This window comes from Mustela nigripes, chromosome 8, assembly GCF_022355385.1.
Source record: "Mustela nigripes isolate SB6536 chromosome 8, MUSNIG.SB6536, whole genome shotgun sequence".
Taxonomy (NCBI): Eukaryota; Metazoa; Chordata; class Mammalia; order Carnivora; family Mustelidae; genus Mustela; species Mustela nigripes.
In genome coordinates, this window is record NC_081564.1 from 67,793,109 (window position 1) to 67,810,792 (window position 17,684).

The 17,684-nt window shown below is 37.6% G+C and overlaps 1 protein-coding gene and 1 pseudogene across 14 annotated transcripts in view; one reads left to right on the forward strand and one right to left on the reverse strand.

Moving 5' to 3' along the window:
• MBD1 (methyl-CpG binding domain protein 1) overlaps nt 1–17,684 on the reverse strand; it is a 51,909-nt gene that overhangs the window by 17,985 nt on the left and 16,240 nt on the right. For all 14 annotated transcript variants that reach the window (XM_059409645.1, XM_059409644.1, XM_059409643.1 and 11 more), the window contains 2 exons: nt 15,215–15,444; nt 14,300–14,473 (listed from right to left, as the gene is read on the reverse strand). In XM_059409645.1, the coding sequence (XP_059265628.1) occupies nt 14,300–14,473; nt 15,215–15,444 (404 nt within the window). The remainder of the gene's footprint in view (nt 1–14,299; nt 14,474–15,214; nt 15,445–17,684) is intronic.
• LOC132023733 (transcription factor BTF3-like) lies at nt 1,405–8,241 on the forward strand (annotated as a pseudogene).

Below are 17,684 nucleotides of genomic sequence, written 5' to 3' on the forward strand. Positions count from 1 at the left end.
TAAAAAATATATATATTAAAAAAAAATCAGAACACAAAAATGTTGTCAGGCACCTGATGATGTACTTACATTGATATCGCCTTAGAACTCAGAAAGCCTGAATTAACACTGTATGAAGGTGTCCATATCAAGTATTTCTTTAGATCAGTAAAACTTCAAACTTTGATTAGGTATTCTTTTCAGTTAAAAAAAAAATTCTAAGCACCCACAAACAGGTAGGATTATTATTTATAAACTGTATGCAATTATTACTATATTACTATATCACCTAAATTATTAAATATAGCAAAAACAAAAACCAAAGACAGATGAGATTTAAATAAAAAGCATCAACTATTTCCTCCCTACATCCTAGTGATTCACCTATTCACTTAACCTTGAGAACACTTGACTCAGGGAAGCTCATTTTTATCTACAGATACAAGTGTATCTCTCTATTTTAATTATAATAATCATTGATAAGAGGAAAACCTTGTGTTTGTGAGTGTTTTAAATAGTACTTTCACAGTAAAATCTTATTTTATCCTCACATGTGTCTTATAACTTAGATGGAGCAGCAAGTATTACTCCCATTTTGGAGTTACAGCAATTGAAACTCAGGAAACCTTAATGTGTTCCCAAGCCACATGGCCAGTAGTTGTAATATTATTAGCAACAGTTACTAAGTGCTTATTATTTGCCAGGTGCTGTTCTGAGCAGTTGACATGTTATGAACTCTTGTAATATTCATAACAACCAATGTTGCAACATCACTCCAAGATCATTCTTATTATTATCTCCAGGTTAGATAAAATGGAAGCACAGAGAAGTTAAGCATCATGGGTAAGTTCATACATTTCATATGTGCTAGAGCTGAGACAGAAGACCTGGTAGTCTGGCCCTGGAATCTGGATTCTTTGGTACTTCATTCTATCACCTCTATCAGTAATTAACAGAGGCAAGACAATTCTCAAGTGATCTGACAACACATCTTAGGGTAGTCCTTTAATAAAAACACAAAAACAAAATAAAGCCAAAAACTGTTTACTTTAATCTGAGGCCTAATCACTAATTGCATATAAATATAGGACACTTAAAAACTAATTTCAGGGGATGTCTGGGTAGCTCAGTGGGTTAAGCCTCTGCCTTCAGCTCAGGTCATGATCTCAGGGTCCTGGGATGGAGCCCCGCATTGGGCTCTCTGCTCAGTGGGGAGCCTGCTTCCCCCTCTCTCTCTGCCTACTTGTGATCTCTGTCAGATAAATAAATAAAATTAAAAAAACAACAACAACAACAACAAAAAGCTCTAGCTGCCATCTTGAGTCCCTGCGTGTGTGCGTATAATCTCAGATGGTCTGACAGAGACCACCTAAACGCCAACCCTACTCCCCCTGGGGCAGTACCATTTCTGCTCCAACAAGATTGATGAAAGAAACTATCACCCACCAGGAGAAACTCACCTAACTGCAAGCACAAGTGCACATTGGTGGGAAAGGAACTGCTCACCAAAAGAAGGTGGTTCACAGAAGAGCTATAGCCAATGATAAAAACCTGCAGTTCTCCTTAAAGAAGTTAGGGGTACACAATACCTCTGGTATTGAAGAAGTGAATAGTTCACAAACCAAGGAACAGTGATGTACTTTAACAACCCCAAAGTTCAGGCATTGCTGGTAGCAAACACTTTCACCATTACAGGCCATGCTGACACAAAGCAGCTGATGGAAAAGCTAGCCGGTATCTTAAGCCCACTTGGTGCCTACAGTCTGACCAGTTGAAGAACACTGGCTGAAGCTCTGCTCAATCTGTGGATGGAAAAGCCCCACTTGCTACCAGAGAGGAGGAGGAGGATGAAGTTCCAGATCTTATAGAGAATTTTGATGAAGCTTCCAAGAATAAGCAAACTGAATTGAGTCAATTTCTGAAGAAGATAAAACTTGAAGAAATTACTGGGAGCTGTTATTTTTATTATGATTGCTTTTTAAAAATTTTATCCCTGAATCTGGTAAAATCTAGATCTCTAATATTTTTAAGCCCAAGCCATTGGACACTGCAGCTCTTTTCAGTTTTTGCTTATGCACAATTCATTCTTGGCAGCTAATTAAGCTGAAGAAGCCTGGGAATAAAGTTTGAAATAAGGTTAATATAGTTCTTTGCCTAGGATACAATTTTATTTTTATTTCACTGACACTGATTTGTACACAGAAAGCAAAGTTGTTTGTAGAAAGCTAATCCTGGCATGTAATATGGCCAGTAATCTTTGATAAAATTTGATTAAAGATTTTTAAATGGCCATATAATAAAAAAAATTCACGATGTATCCAAAGCATGATCCATAAAAGAAATATTGATAAACTGGATTTCATCAAACTTAAAAACTTTCTCTCTGTGAAAGACCCTATTAAGAGGAAAACAAACAAACTATAGACTAAGAAGAAAAATGTTTCCAAACCACTTATCCCATACAAAGGACTCATTTCTAGAATATATATAAAGAACAGGGGCACTTGGGTGGCTCAGTCAGGTAAGTGTCTGCCTTTGGCTCAAGTCATGATCCCAGGGTCCTGGGATCAAGCTCCCTGGCTCATCTGGCTCCCTGGTCAATGGGGAGCCTGCTTCTCCCTCTCCTTCTGCCTGCTACTCCCCCTGCTTGCACTCACGAGTTCTCTCTCTGTCAAATAAATAAATTAAATCTTTTTTAAAAAATAGAATATACAAGAACTCTAAAAACTTAATAGCTAATCCAAATAGAAAATGGGCAAAAGACATGAAGAGACATTTCACCAAAGAGGATATACAGAGAGCAAATAAGCACATAATAGTAGTTCAACATCACCAGCCATTAGGGAAATACTGATTAAAACCTTGATGAGATATCAGGGGTGCCTGGGTGGCTCAGTGGGTTGAAGCCTCTGCCTTCGACTCAGGTCATGGTCCCAGAGTCCTGGGATCAGGCCCCACATCGGGCTCTCTGCTCAGCAGGGAGCCTGCTTTCTCCTCTCTCTCTGCCTGCTTCTCTGCCTACTTGTGATCTTTGACTGTCAAATAAATAAATAAAATCTTAAAAAAAAAAAAGACCTTGATGAGATAATCAATACGTACAATACTTCTGTTCAAATAGTGACAATACAAAAATCTGGCAAGACTATGGAAAAACTTGGTCTATTATACATTACTAGTGCAAATGTAATATGGGACAGCCATGCTGGAAAACACTTTGGCAGTTTCTCTAAAAATGAAATACCTGGCAATAGCCCAGGACAATGGTCCTAGAGAAATGAAAATTTACAATCACACAAAAATCTGTATACAAATGTTCACATTAGATTTATTTATATAATAGCTAAAAACTAGAAACAACCAAAATGTTCTTCAGTAGTGAATGGTTTGCACAAACCTAAGTACATTCATACAAGGGACTATAAAGGACCAACTATTGACACACACAGCAACTGGGATGGACCTCAAAAGCACTATGTTGTGTAACATAGTGCATCTCAAAACCTCATATGTTGTTTGTAACACTCTTGACATGGCAAAATGACGGAAATGGAGAAGAGATTAGCGGTTAGCAGAGATTGGAAATGGTGGGGATGCGAGGAGTGGGTTGGACCATAAAGGGGTGGTATGAGGGACATCTTTGTGGTATGGAAGAGTTCTGTACCATGATTGTGGTGGCAAGTTACATAGATCTACACATGATAAAATGACACAGAACTGTGCACACATGTGCCACTGTCAATTTTCTTCATATTGTGCTATAGTTATATTAAGATATAACCATGGTGAGAAACTGGGATAAGGGTACATGGCACCTCTACTATCTTGACAATTTCTGTGAATGTGTAATTATTTTAAAATTTAAAATAAGAGAAGTCATTGGCTGTCTTGTTATTATTATTCATTTCATTTCATTATTACTGAAAATAATTTTTCTGTTTAGAGGAATGGAACATTAAAAATGACCCATTCCAGTCATCAAATATTCTAGGTACCTAACAGAAATGAAAGCATGTAGCTACCAAAAGACACATACAGGCATGTTTACAGCAGCTGCAGTCATAGGAGTCCCAAATCAGAAATAACTGGAATGCCTATCATCTGGGAAGGGAATAAATTGTGGCATATTCATACAGGGGGATACAAAAAGGAGGAGGAGGAGATAGCAGAGGAGGAGGAACAGCAATTTCATCTTGCTCTACATATGTATTAAAGCTCCAGTTATATTTTCGATAGTGGGGCCTTATTCATTCAGTCATTTATTTATTTATTTATTTACTGCTGAACTAGCAAGATAATAATCAAAAAGATTATTTGTTTATTTATTTGAAAAAGAGGCAGAGAACATGCAAGCGGGAAAAGGGGCAGGTGGAGAGGAAGAATTCTCAATCAGACTTCATGCTAAGCCAAACATCAGGGCTCAATCCCAGGACCCTGAGATAATGACCTGAACTGAAATCAAGAGTCAGACACTTGACTGACTGAGACACCCAGTGCCCCAAAGGGGCCTGATTTAGCATCGTTGGTCAAAATTTAATCCTCATCCTTCACTCTCATAAAGAATTACAACTATGTGTGATGCTCTGTATGGAAGAATTGGCAATATTACATTAAAAATACTAAAACAATTTGTTTTTAGATGAATTATAACACTGTAGGATACAACTGTTTCTTCAAAAGCCTAATAATTTATCTACTTAGTAAGCTATACAACTTCTCTATGAAGCTGTGTTGAACGACATTTATCAGGGAGTGGAAAATATATGAATGGTCATTGAAATTCCCTTGCCAGTGTCCCCGCGGTCCCTCCCTGCATCTTCTCCTCCAGCACCCAGTAGAGAGTGTCTGAGTCCTACCAAGGACAGTGGTGAGGTTACACTTTACATAGGCTAGAAAATCCAAGTGTAATTCTGTCTTGGTTACTACAAGCTTTTAAGACTCAGGAAAAGTAATACCTGTGGAACTCAAGTTACCCATTTGCTAGATGAAAAAAGTGACGAGTCCCTTCTGGCCCTATGCATTGCTACTCTGGTTTTCTTCACTGCCCTGCTTCAGCAGTTCCCCAAGGCCTGGAACTTTCCATTCCCTCAGTTTGAGCACTCTAATTTACTGCTAGCTCAGCTGTATCTGTAATTTGTACACACTACTCATTGAAATAGCTTACTTGTCCTCTGGGCCTCTGCTAGGAGGATTTAGGGCAGTCTATATGATTAATAACAACTTCATAGCAGAGAGAGAGGAGGTGGCAAAAGCTCTGCCTTTGAAACCATATCTTAATCCTCTACACGCCTGGCTTTGCTGCTTCCTTGAACCTGTTGACCTTTAGATTTCTCATCTGCTCAAATTTTGCATGCTGTATAAAATGAACTCTTGTATTCCTTCTGAATTGTGCTAGACTTTTAACTCAGGGTTTAAAAAAGCCCGAGAGAGATGTTCTGAACAAGTTCAAGATTTTACCAAATGTTGCAAGGACTCTGGAATCCTTATGGTAGTAAAATGCCGGAAAGAAAATTCTGCATTGAAAGAATGCCTAACTTCTCATTATAATGATCCAGCCTTTTATGAAGAATGCAAAATGGAATACCTGAAGGAAAGGGAAAAATTCAGAAAAACTGGAAGAAAAACTGGTAGCCTTTCCTACCAAGAAAAGGCTACAGAAGGGCGCCTGGGTGGCTCAGTGGGTTAAGCCGCTGCCTTCGGCTCAGGTCATGATCTCAGGGTCCTGGGATCGAGTCCCACATCGGGCTCTCTGCTCAGCAGGGAGCCTGCTTCCTCCTCTCTCTCTCTCTCTGCCTGCCTCTCCAACTACTTGTGATTTCTCTCTGTCAAATAAATAAATAAAATCTTAAAAAAAAAAAAAAAAGGCTACAGAAGCTTCTCACAAGCATGTAGGCAAATGTTCAGATACTTAGATGCTCTGATACTCACGGAAATCATTATCACCTAAAATAATGGACTCAAGGAAGTGTTTGCTTTAACCTAAATTATGGAAATACTAATTTTATCTGAAATAAAGTTTTTTTTTTAAAAAGAAACATTTACTTTGTTATGTTACTTTGTTACATTATTCTGTTTATGAATCCAGAATAACATAATATATAACATGCCTGGCTCACATTTGGTGACCTGATAGCCTAAGTGACACTCATTTGTTGTTGTTGTTGTTGTTAAGCCAATCAACCTATATTTAATCACAGAATCTGGCACAAAGTAGGTGTTCAGAAATATTTATTTAATTATTGAATGATAATGGCTATGCTTTAAGCATTTGCAGGTAATATTGGAACTTTAAAGATCCCTTCTGAAGATAAAAATTTTAATAAGTTACTCCAAAATTAAGACACCGATAAAGTGGATAATCTGGAGCATTGCATGGGTTACATCATGTGATCATCACTACATTAAGAAACATGAATGAGGGGCACCTGGGTGGCTCAGTTGTTAAGCATCTGCCTTTGGCTCAGATCATCCCAGGGTCCAGGGATGGAGCCCCGCATCAGGGACCCTGCTTGATAGGAAGCCTGCCTCTCCCTCTCTCACTTTCCCTGCTTATGTTCCCTTTCTCGCTGTGTCTCTTTCTGTCAAATAAATAAATATAATTTTTTTAAAAAATTAAAAAAATAAAAGAAACATGAGTGAAAAGAGGAGGCAAAATTAACATATCATCCTGAGACATATAATAGTAATTCTTGATGTTCACACTTTTATAAGGCATTATTAGAGGCACTGGAAATATAACTGAGGAATTACATATATAATGAAATTATAAATATGTAAGTATGTCCTTGCTCTAAGAGCTGAACTATTCCCAAAGTTATCAGAAGAAAGGAAATAGCAAAGATTAGAGCAGAAATAAATAAAATAGAGACTAGAAAAATGAGAAAAACTGAGACTTTTTTAGTATACCTTTGCTTTAGAGGTAATGCATTTCTCAGTTTGTGAAATTAAAAGCCTTTGCCAAGCTCTTCGTGATACAAATCATCTCAGAAGATCACCCTCAGGTACTTCCATGCATATCTTCCTTCTCATAAGTACAGGGTATTGGATTGAAATGAAAGCATAGACTCAGGGTATCCCAAGATGGGAAAGGCAAAACAAAACGGATTGATGGAGACAAACAAAGAACTGGACTGAAGACCAGGGATCTGAAAACTGAGAGTCACTGTGGTTGAGTCAGGAAGTGGATCAAAAGTTAAGGTGATCAGACTCCAAGGACCAAGAGACCAGGCAAGGAAACAGTAAAGAAGAGGGAACCAAGAACGTGTTCTGCACAGGTGGAGAAGACAGCACTAGGGACAGCGAGGAAAATTCAACTCTACCAAAGACTTCCTGTGACAGGAACTTCCTGCCAACAGTAAGTCTGAGGTGAATATCTAAAATTCAGTAACAGAGGGGCGCCTGGGTGGCTCAGTGGGTTAAAGCCTCTGCCTTTGGCTCAGATCATGATCCCAGGGTCCTGGGATCGAGCCCCACATCGGGCTCTTTGCTCAGTGGGGAGCCTGCTTCTCCCCCCACCCCCGCCTCTGCCGGCCTCTCTGCCTACTTGTGATCTCTGTCTGTCAAATAAATAAATAAAAATTAAAAAAATAAAATAAAATTCAGTAACAGAATCTCACCTGGTACTTCCATTCTAATTGGGAGACAAGCACAGAACACTAGAGCACAGAACTTTCACAAACTCCATACCTGCATGAATGGACATGAGCAATGTGGTAGACTATGAGTTTTCTACCATTATCCTCCCATAGAATCAATATTGATAGTTGCCCACAGATGAGAGTACCTTTGTGGGAGTCTAGGAATACCATGGGGAAGGCACACCACAAGAGCCAAAAACCCAATAATAGACACATTGAACGAGTAAGAACAGCTTCATTTTTATCCATGTCACCTCTCCCCTTAGGTGGCAAAATTAGTGCCAAGAAAGATGTCCCTCAGTCCATGATTTCTCTCAAGGGAGAAAGTGAAAGCATGTAAGTAAGCATTTAACTTCTTCCAAAAGGTCCTGCTTCTTTCTCACCCCACCCAAAATACTGAGGTGCATGGCTGAAGGGTTGGAAGAGGCAGTGAACATAACAACCAGGGCCTGGAACTCATCAAGGGATATGTATCCTCCTAACTGCCACATGAACTCCATCAGAAAGCCTGCTTGTAAGCCACTGGTGACATCTTGCCTGCTGACACACCCTATGAACACCCCTGTTACTCCATGGCACACGCCCTGTGGCAGCTCCCTTCATGTGTTCCACTAGACGACGAGTGTGAGCCTTTGCAGATGGCAAGCCAGCATACACAGAAAGCCAGTCCGACTCTGTGAGACTGAGAGAAAGTACACAAATTTAAGCATTTTGGGGCACCATATTAGGGAAAACAAAGGCTCACAGCATCTGGCCTGGCTTTTCAGGATTGAGAGAAGGCATACAATCTTAAAAATCCTCTCCCTGAAAATAAAGAACAAGAAGTGAGGAGCAGGGACAACTGTAAAAAGGTCTGAGAAGGCCGCAGAATCCCTAGCTAGGCTGAAGCAATCCAGTAAAGACTAGAGGAGGTAACTGCTTCTTCAAATGTGAAGAGAGCAATACAAGACTTCAAGGAACACAAAAAAAATCAGGAAAATATGATGCTACCAAAGGGACACAATAATTTTCCAGTAACCAATCCTAAAGAATTCAAAACAATTGTTCTAAAGAAGCTCTGTGGGAGATGCCCAGGAGGCTCAGTTGGTTAAGCATCTGCCCCTGGCTCAGGTCATGATCCCAGGGTTCTGGGATCAAGCCCCATGCTGGGCTCCCTGCTTAGCGGGGAGCCTGCTTCTCCCTCTATCTCTGCCTGCTATTCCCACTGCTTGTGCTCTCTCTCTGTCAAATGAATGAATGAATGAATGAATGAATGAATAAATAAATAAATAAACAAACAAATAAATAAATAAATAAAATCTTAAAAGAAGAAGCCCAGTGAGCTACAAGAGAACATAGACAAACAAAATCAGGAAAGTAATACATGAACTAAGTGAGAGTTTCAACAGAGAGATAGAAATCACAAAGAAGAGCCAAACAGAAATTCTGGAGCTAAAGAATACAATGGGTGAAATGAAAAATGCAAGAGAGGGTATCACCACCAGATTTGATCAAATAGAATAAAAAATCCAAGAATCAAAGATAGGAAATTTGAAAGTATCCACAGTGGCTGAACAGAAAAAAAAAAAACAAAAAACAAAAAACAAGATTCAACTATACACTGCTTGCAAGACATTCACTTCAGCTTTAAGGACATATAAAGCCTGAAAAGTGAAGGGATGGAAAAAGTCCATGCAAATAGAAAGCAAATGAGAAGGGGTAGCTAAACTTAAATCAGACAAAACAGATTTTAACTCAAAAGCTATTAAAAAAAAAAAAAAGACAAAGTAGGTCCCTATGTAATTATAAAGGATCAATTCATCAAAAGAATATAATAATTATATGTATATATATCTAACACCTAAATATATTAGGCAAATATTAACGGAGTTGAAGGGAGATATTGCAGCAATGCAGTAATAGCAGGGGATTTCAATACTCCACTTTGAACAGGAAATAGATCATCCAGAAAGAAAATCAATAAGGAAACACAGAACTTGAAGTACACTTTTAGAGTGGAACTCACAGACATATACAGAACATTTTATCCACCAGCAGCAGAAAACACATTCTTCTCAAGCACCTGTGGAGCATTCTTTAGGATACATTATATTCTAAGTCACAAAAAATGTCTTAACAAATTAAAGAAGATTAAAATCTTATCAAGTATCTTTTCTGACCACAATGGTATGTAACTAGAAATTAATAACGGGAAGAAAGCTGGAAAACTAACAAATAATGTGGAAACTAAAAAACACACTTCTGGACAACCAGTGGGCCAAAGAAGAAATCAAAAGGGAAATCAGAAAATATCTTGAAACAAATGAAAATGGAAACACGACATACCATACTTACAGGATGCAGCAAAAGCTGTTTTAATAGGGAATTTTATAGCAATAAACACCTATATTAAGAAAAAAGAAAAACCTCAAGTGAACAACTAACTTTACTTCAAGGAACTAGAAAAAGGACAAACTATTCCCAAAGTTAGAAGAAAGGAAATAGCAAAGATCAGAGCAGAAATAAATAAAATAGAGACTAGCAAAATGATAGGAAAAAATCAATGAAAGTAAGAACTTGTTTCTGGAAAAAATTAAGAAAATAGACAAACCTTTAGCTGGACTAAGAAAAAAGAGAGAAGACTCAAATAAATAAAATCAGAAATGAAAGAGGAGACATTACAACTGCCAATTCAAAAACATAAAGGATCATAGAAGACTACTATGAATAATTATAAGCCAACAAATTAAATAGCCTGGGAGAAATGGATAGATTCCTGGACATATATAACCTATCAAGACTGAACCATGGGGCACCTGGGTGGCTTAGTGGGTTAAGCCTCTGCCTTCAGCTTAGGTCATGGTCTCAGGGTTCTGGGATCAAGCCCCACACTGGGTTCTCTGCCTAGCAGGGAGCCTGCTTCCCCCGCACTCTCTCTTGCCTGCCTCTCTGCCTACTTGTGACCGCTCTCTCAAATAAATAAATATCTTTTTTTAAAAAGACTGAATCATGAGATACAAAAATAGAAAATACAGAAATACAAAATTTGAAAAGACCAATAATGAGTCAGGAGATTGAATCACTAATCAAAAAATCTCTCAATAAAGAAAATCCCAGGACTACGGTGGCTTCATTGGTGAGTTCTGCCAAACATTTTAAGAATAATTAATGCCAATCCCTCTCAAAAACTTCCAAAAACTGAAGAAGACAAAACACTTCTAAACGCATTTCATGAGGCCAGCACTATCCTGCTACCAAAGCCAGAAACGGACATACAAGAAAAGGAAATTTCAGGTCAATATCCCTGATGAACATCAATGCAAAAATTCTCAACAAAATACTAGTAAACCAAATTTAACAGCATTTTAAAAGGATCATACGCCAAGATCAAACGGAATTTATCCCTGGGATGCAAGGATGGTTTAATATATACAAATCAATAAACATGATACACTAACAAAATGAAGGCTAAAAATTGTAAGGTCATGGCTATAGAGGCAGAAAAAAAAAAATCTGACAAAATTTAACATAGTTCCATGATAAAAACTCTCAACAAACTAGGTACAGAAGGAATGTGGCGCAACACAGTAAGGGCCATATATGAGAAGCTCCCAGCTCACATCATGTTCAGAGGTAGAAAGTTGAAGGCTCTTCCTCAGAAATCAGGAACAAGATATGAGTGTCCATTCTTGCCTCTTTTATTCAGTATAGAGCTGGAGATCTTAGCTAGAGCAATTAGCCAAGAAAAGGAAATAGAAAGTGTTTAAAATGGAAAAGAAGCAAAACTGTCTGCACATGAAAGATCTTATATATAGAAAACCCTAAAGACTCCACCAAAAAAATAGTTAGAACTTATCAATAAATTCAGTAAAGCTGCAGGATATGAAAACAACATATGGAACTCAGTTGCATTTCTATACACAAAAAATGAACTATCTGAAAGAGAAATTAAAAAAACAATCCCATTTGGAAGAGCATCAGAAACAATAATATATTTAGGAAAATACTTAATCAAGGACGTGAAAGATTAATGCACTGAAAACTGATGAAAGAAACTGAAGACACAAATAAATGGAAATGAATCTTTTGTTCTTGGATTGAAAGAATCAATATTGTTGTTGTTTTTTTAATATTTTATTCATTTATTTGAGAGATCACAAGTAGGAAGAGAGGCAGGCAGGTGGCGGGGGCGGAGGTGGAGGGAGCAGGCTCCCTGCTGAGCAGAGAGCCCAAGCAGGACTTGATCCCAGGACCCTGAGATCATGACCTGAGCTGAAGGTAGAGGCTTAACCCATTGAGCCACCTAGGCGCCCCAAGAATCAATATTGTTTTATTTTTTTTTTTTAGATTTTATTTATTTATTTGACAGCGAGAGAAATCACAAGTAGGCAGAGAGGCAGGCAGAGAGAGAGGCAAGGGAAGCAGGCTCCCCACTGAGCAGAGAGCCAGATGCGGGCCATCCCAGGACCCTTAGATCATGACCCAAGCTGAAGGCAGTGGCTCAACCCACTGAGCCACCCAGGCGACCCAAGAATCAATATTGTTAAAATGTCCATACTATGCAGTAATCTACACAGTTAGTGCAATATCCACCAAAATTCCAATGAAATTGGAATTCCAATGGCATTTTTCACAGAAATAGAAAAAACAATCCTAAAATTCAGATGGAACCACAAAAGAGCCAAAGCAATCTTGGTTAAAAAAAAGAAGAACAACAATGCTCGAAGCATCACACACTTGATTTCAAACTATATTCCAAAGTTATAGTAATTAAAACAATATAGTACTGGCATAAAAATAAGATATATAGATCAATGAAACAGAATAGAGGGCCCAGAAATAAATCCGAACATACATAGTCAACCAATCTCATACCAGGAGGCAAAGAACACAAAATGGGGAATAATCTCTTCAATAAGTAGTATTGGGGAAACTGGATATCCACATGAAAAAGAATGAAATTGGAGTACTATATATACCACTCATAAAAGTTTACTCAAAACAGATTAAACACTTGAACACAAAAGCAGAAACTGTAAAACACATAGGCAAAAACAGGGAAAAATCTCTTTGACATTGGTCTTGACATTATTTTTCGGATATAACACCAAAAGGAAAGGCAACAAAAGCAAAAATAAACAAGTAGGACCCCATCAAATTAAAAAGTTCTGCACAGCAAAGGAATCAGTCAACAACATGGAAAAGGCAATCATGGGATAACTTAACAGATAACTATGTATCTGTTAAGGGGTTAATATAAAAATATATAAGGAACTCATACAACTCAGTAGCCCCAAAAAATAGGATTAAAAAATGAACAAAGGACCTGAATAGACATTTTTCCAGGGAAGACATACAAGTGGCCAAAAGGCATGTGAAAAAGCACTCGACGTCCCTAATCACCAGGGAAATGCAAATCAATAACACAGTGAGATATTAACTCACACTTGCTAGGATGGCTATTATCAAAAAGACAAGAGATGACAATTGTTGGCCAGGATGTAGAGAAAAGGAAACCTCTGTATGCCATTGTTATGAGAAACAGAATGGAGATTCCTAAAAAAACTAAATATAGAAATACCATATGATCCTACAATCCCACGTCTGAGCATATAGCAAAGGAAATGGAATCAGTACCTTGTTATCCACAATCTCATGTTCGTTCCAACATTATTCACAATAGTCAAGATATGGAAACATTCTAAGTACCTAATGTTATGTGAATGGATAAAGAAAATGTGTGATACATATACCATGTATATACACACATCTATGTACACATGTGTGAGAAATGGAATATTAGTCAATATAAAAAAGAAGGAAATCCTGTCACTTGAGACAACATGGATGAACCTAGAAGACATTATACTAAGTGGGTTAAGACAGACAGAGAAAGACTGTACTCTCACTTAAAAAAAAAAAAAAAAGGTTGAATATATGGAGACAGAGAGTAGAATGGTGGTTTCCAGGGACTGTGGGTAGGAAAAATGAGGAGATGTTGGTGAAAGGACACAAATTTTCAGTTATAAGATGAATAAATAAGTTATGGGGATCTAACAGAATATGGTGACTATAGACAATAACACTATATTGCATATTTAAAATTTGTTAACACAGTATGTCTGAAGCATTCTCACTACAAAACAACAGCAAACCAATTGTGTAAGACTGATGGTTCACAGACCTACCTGTACCCTTGAAGCAAATAATACATTATATGTTAATTTAAAAAAAAACTCCAATAACTGAAAAGCCAGGCAGGTAACACAAATGTGCAAAGTCAGTTGGAGGCACACTGTGATTAAAACAAAACAAAACAAAACAAAACAAGGGTGCCTGGGTGACTCAGTGTGTTAAGCCTCTGCCTTCAGCTTGGGTCATGATCTCAGGGTCCTGGGATCAAGGCCCACGTCGGGCTCTCTGCTCAGCGGGGAGCTTGCTTCCCCTCTCTTTCTGCCTGCCTCTCTGCCTACTTGTGATCTCTCTCTGTCAAATAAATAAATAAATAATCTTTAAAAAACAAACAAAACAAAACCAGCAAACCTTCAGTGCCTGCATTATCCAATGATGTGTATAATTACTAAGACTTAGAGGCACAACTACTGGGAATACCATCTCAAGGCCATAATTTCCTATAAATTAGTATTCCTACATCATTTTTTCACATATCAACTTCAGATTCTGTGTGCTTTTCCTGATATCATTACCTGAATTGCTGGTCTAGTTTTTCAGCCACAAGATCTTGTCTCTCTTTTTCTTTCTTCTCTTTCAATAATCTGGTTTTATCTCTCATTCTATCTTTTTTCTCCTTAATTGTTTCTTCTTTCAACTGCATTTCAGTTAAATACCCACTTTCTTCTGATGCTAAAAGTTCACGTAGCCTGAAAATAATTACAAAAAAATTAAAACCGTTATGCCACATGGACCATTTTACTGTTTTTTATTTACTTTTATTTATTTAATTAGCACGTTTATTTTTATGTTTATTTTTATTTTTTAAAAAGATTTTATTTATTTGAGAGAAAGTGCGAGCACATGTGCATGGGCGTGGTGGAGTGGGCGCAAAGGGAGAAGCAGACCTACTGAGCGGGGAGCCGGACCCAGTTGGGGGGCGGGGGATGTGGGCTCAATCCCAGGACCCTTAGATCATGACCTGAGCCAAAGGCAGACGCAACTGACTGAGGTTTCCAGGTGCCCCCAAATCATAAATTTTGCAAGGAAAAAAAATCATAAATTTTGCAAGGAAAAAAAAATCACTGCAGTCTTCTATAAAATAAGTTTAGTCCTCATTTAAAGCAACAGAAACTGATGTGCCATATTTTATTTGATTTCATACAAATTAGATAATGTACATCTTCAGCAAAAGAATATGAACAGATTTTAACTAAAGTAACAAAATACTAAACAATAAAAAAAAATACTAAACAATATATTCCTTAGCTTTCTATCAAATGTGGGTTATCACAAGTGAAAATACAAACAAACAGTAGCTACTGATTTGGTAAGGGTATGAATATCTTGGCTGTGATCCTTGCTATAAAAATTCACTTGATTTTTGGTCAATCTCACATCAGGATCTTGGGAATGTTTTATAATCTGAAGCACCAGTTTGTGAAGCTTACTTATTTCGTCTTTCTTCAGTGTTGATGATGAAACCTTGCATGGCATCCTTGATTCTTGCTTTCACAAGACTGTCCACAAACTTGCGATCATTGTGCTGGTCCCACTCAACTTTCAAGCGATCTCTCTCCTTTGACTTAATAGAAGCCAAAATAGCATGATGTTTCTGATGGCTACGTTTGATTCTTTCCAGTTGTTGCTCGGCCCCGTGAACTTTGGGAGGCTTGGCTCTCTGAAAACAAATAATTATCACTTACAATCGATCCAAAATCGATTGCATATTTTCAAGTAATCATAACCTCCACCAATACTAAATAGCATTGGTTGTATCAAAGTAATACATCCTGCTACAACTGCAGATAGCTGAAGTGCCTGAGGTTTAACATGTTTGATTCTTTGAGCCTATACTTAAGATGTCATCAAATAAGTCTCAAATATTTAAGTGCCATTTGAGTAAAAGTGCATGGAATTATAAAGTTTGAGCATGACTCTAGTGATTATTTAGTCAAACTCAGAAACACCAAGTGATTTGTCCAAGGTGCTTCCAATAGTCAGGGCAAAACTGTATAGAAAAATTAGAGGTCTTCTAATTCCTGACCTTCATCTTGTCCCCACATTTGCCTCTTAGGGGTAGACAACACAGTTACCATCAAAATACTTTCAACTAGACGAGGCTACTCTCTAAGTATATAGGATATATATAAGGAGCTGTGACAATTAAAAAAAAAAAACCCTATACTGAGAAGGAAGGGAGAGGGTTTGAAAGGGAAAAAAGGAAAAGGAAAAAGGAGAAAAAACTGATAGTAATGTTTTCTTCTTATTTTTCTTGTGCCCAGTTTAATGCAAGGGCAGTACTCCTGACATTTTGGGGTAATGAATTTCTAAATTTTTTTAGACAAACTTCCACTAAAAAGTTAGAAACACACAATTTTGAATACATATTGACACATTTAATAAAATCATGTGAACAGTCTTTCTCATTTCTGTATTCTTAGCATTGAAGAATAATGCCTTACCACTGTTGGTTCTCAGTGTGAAGGAAAGAAAGAAGGGAAGGGGGTAGAGAGGAAAGGGGGAAGAAGGAAACATTTCTGGGTAGGCTTGACGCAATTTCTACTCCTCCCGGGGCCATCATGAAATCTGTGGTCTCGAGCTTTGATTTCAGCCAATTTTATCAAGTCAACCTTAGGTGAATAGGGAGACTCCAGAATGCTGATTTACAAGTAATAAAATTCTTAACTCATATGGCAGAAAGTCAATCTGATAATTTACACTTCTAACATTATACTAACATCACTGTAAGGATTACCAAAATACTAGTGTTAGGTCTTGGTAAAGTAGTCTTCTAGGGAAAGAAAAATCAACATTTTCAGATAGCTTGATGAAAAGATTCAAGGTACGCAAAAAGGTACTTTGAATTTTAGTTGAACAAGACAGGGCTGAAGTGGGTTGGAGACAAGATGATGCCGAGGGTTATATGGTAGGTAGATAATCCGTATCATAACCATTTAGAGCCTAGAGCCACTTAATTAACAAACTACTATCTCTAATATGTATGGCATTTTATGAATGAAGACTCAATGATAATGAAGTGGAAAAGGGTCAACACTACACCTTGTTCAGGATACACACAGGAATTCAGGTTCTCAGTAGACTTATGGCTGAGAACCAAACACCAAGGTCATCAAGAATCAACTGTCTTGAGTTGTCAGAGCAGGAACCTGGTTCTGAGATACATTTTGATTGAAAAGGTGAATGAGGATAAAGGGTAGTGACAAACACCCTGAGCAGTAGCCAGGGGTCAGGAGCCCCTTCAAAGCTTGGGGCATACTGTACATGACTCTGTGGTCAGGAAAGAACAAGGGTCCGAAGGAGTAAAATATGAACTGGAGTTCTCTAATAATAAGGTGATACCAATCCATGCATAGTTTCAGTATTACTCAAAATTCACACTGTTTGACATGAATATAATGTAAAATAGATCCATACTTTAACATTTTCTAGTAGCTGCATTTTAGAAAGTAAAAAGAAACAGGAAGTTAATTTTAATAATATTTTATTTAACCAATATATTCAAAATATTGTCATTTCAGCATGTGACTCTAGGCACATTTCAAGTGCTCAAAAGCCATGTATGGCTAGTGGCTACCATATTGGACACTGCAACTCTAAACCATGCTAAAGGCAGGAAAACATAGGATTTAATCATAACCTTGTGTTTCCAAGGTCATTGAAGGGTCTGTCACTGTAACATGTTAAATTACAGTTTCTAATGATTGAGTTTACAGTTTATATGTCTTAAAGAACATAGGTTTGATTCTGGCTCTACCCATTACAACTATGTGATTTTAAACAAGGTACTTAATCTCTTTGAATCTCAGTTTTCTTACCTGTCAAAATGAGCAAAATAAATGTGCACCTAAAAAACTATTTTAAGAATTAAATAACTGGGTCCCCAAGCAGCACTCACCA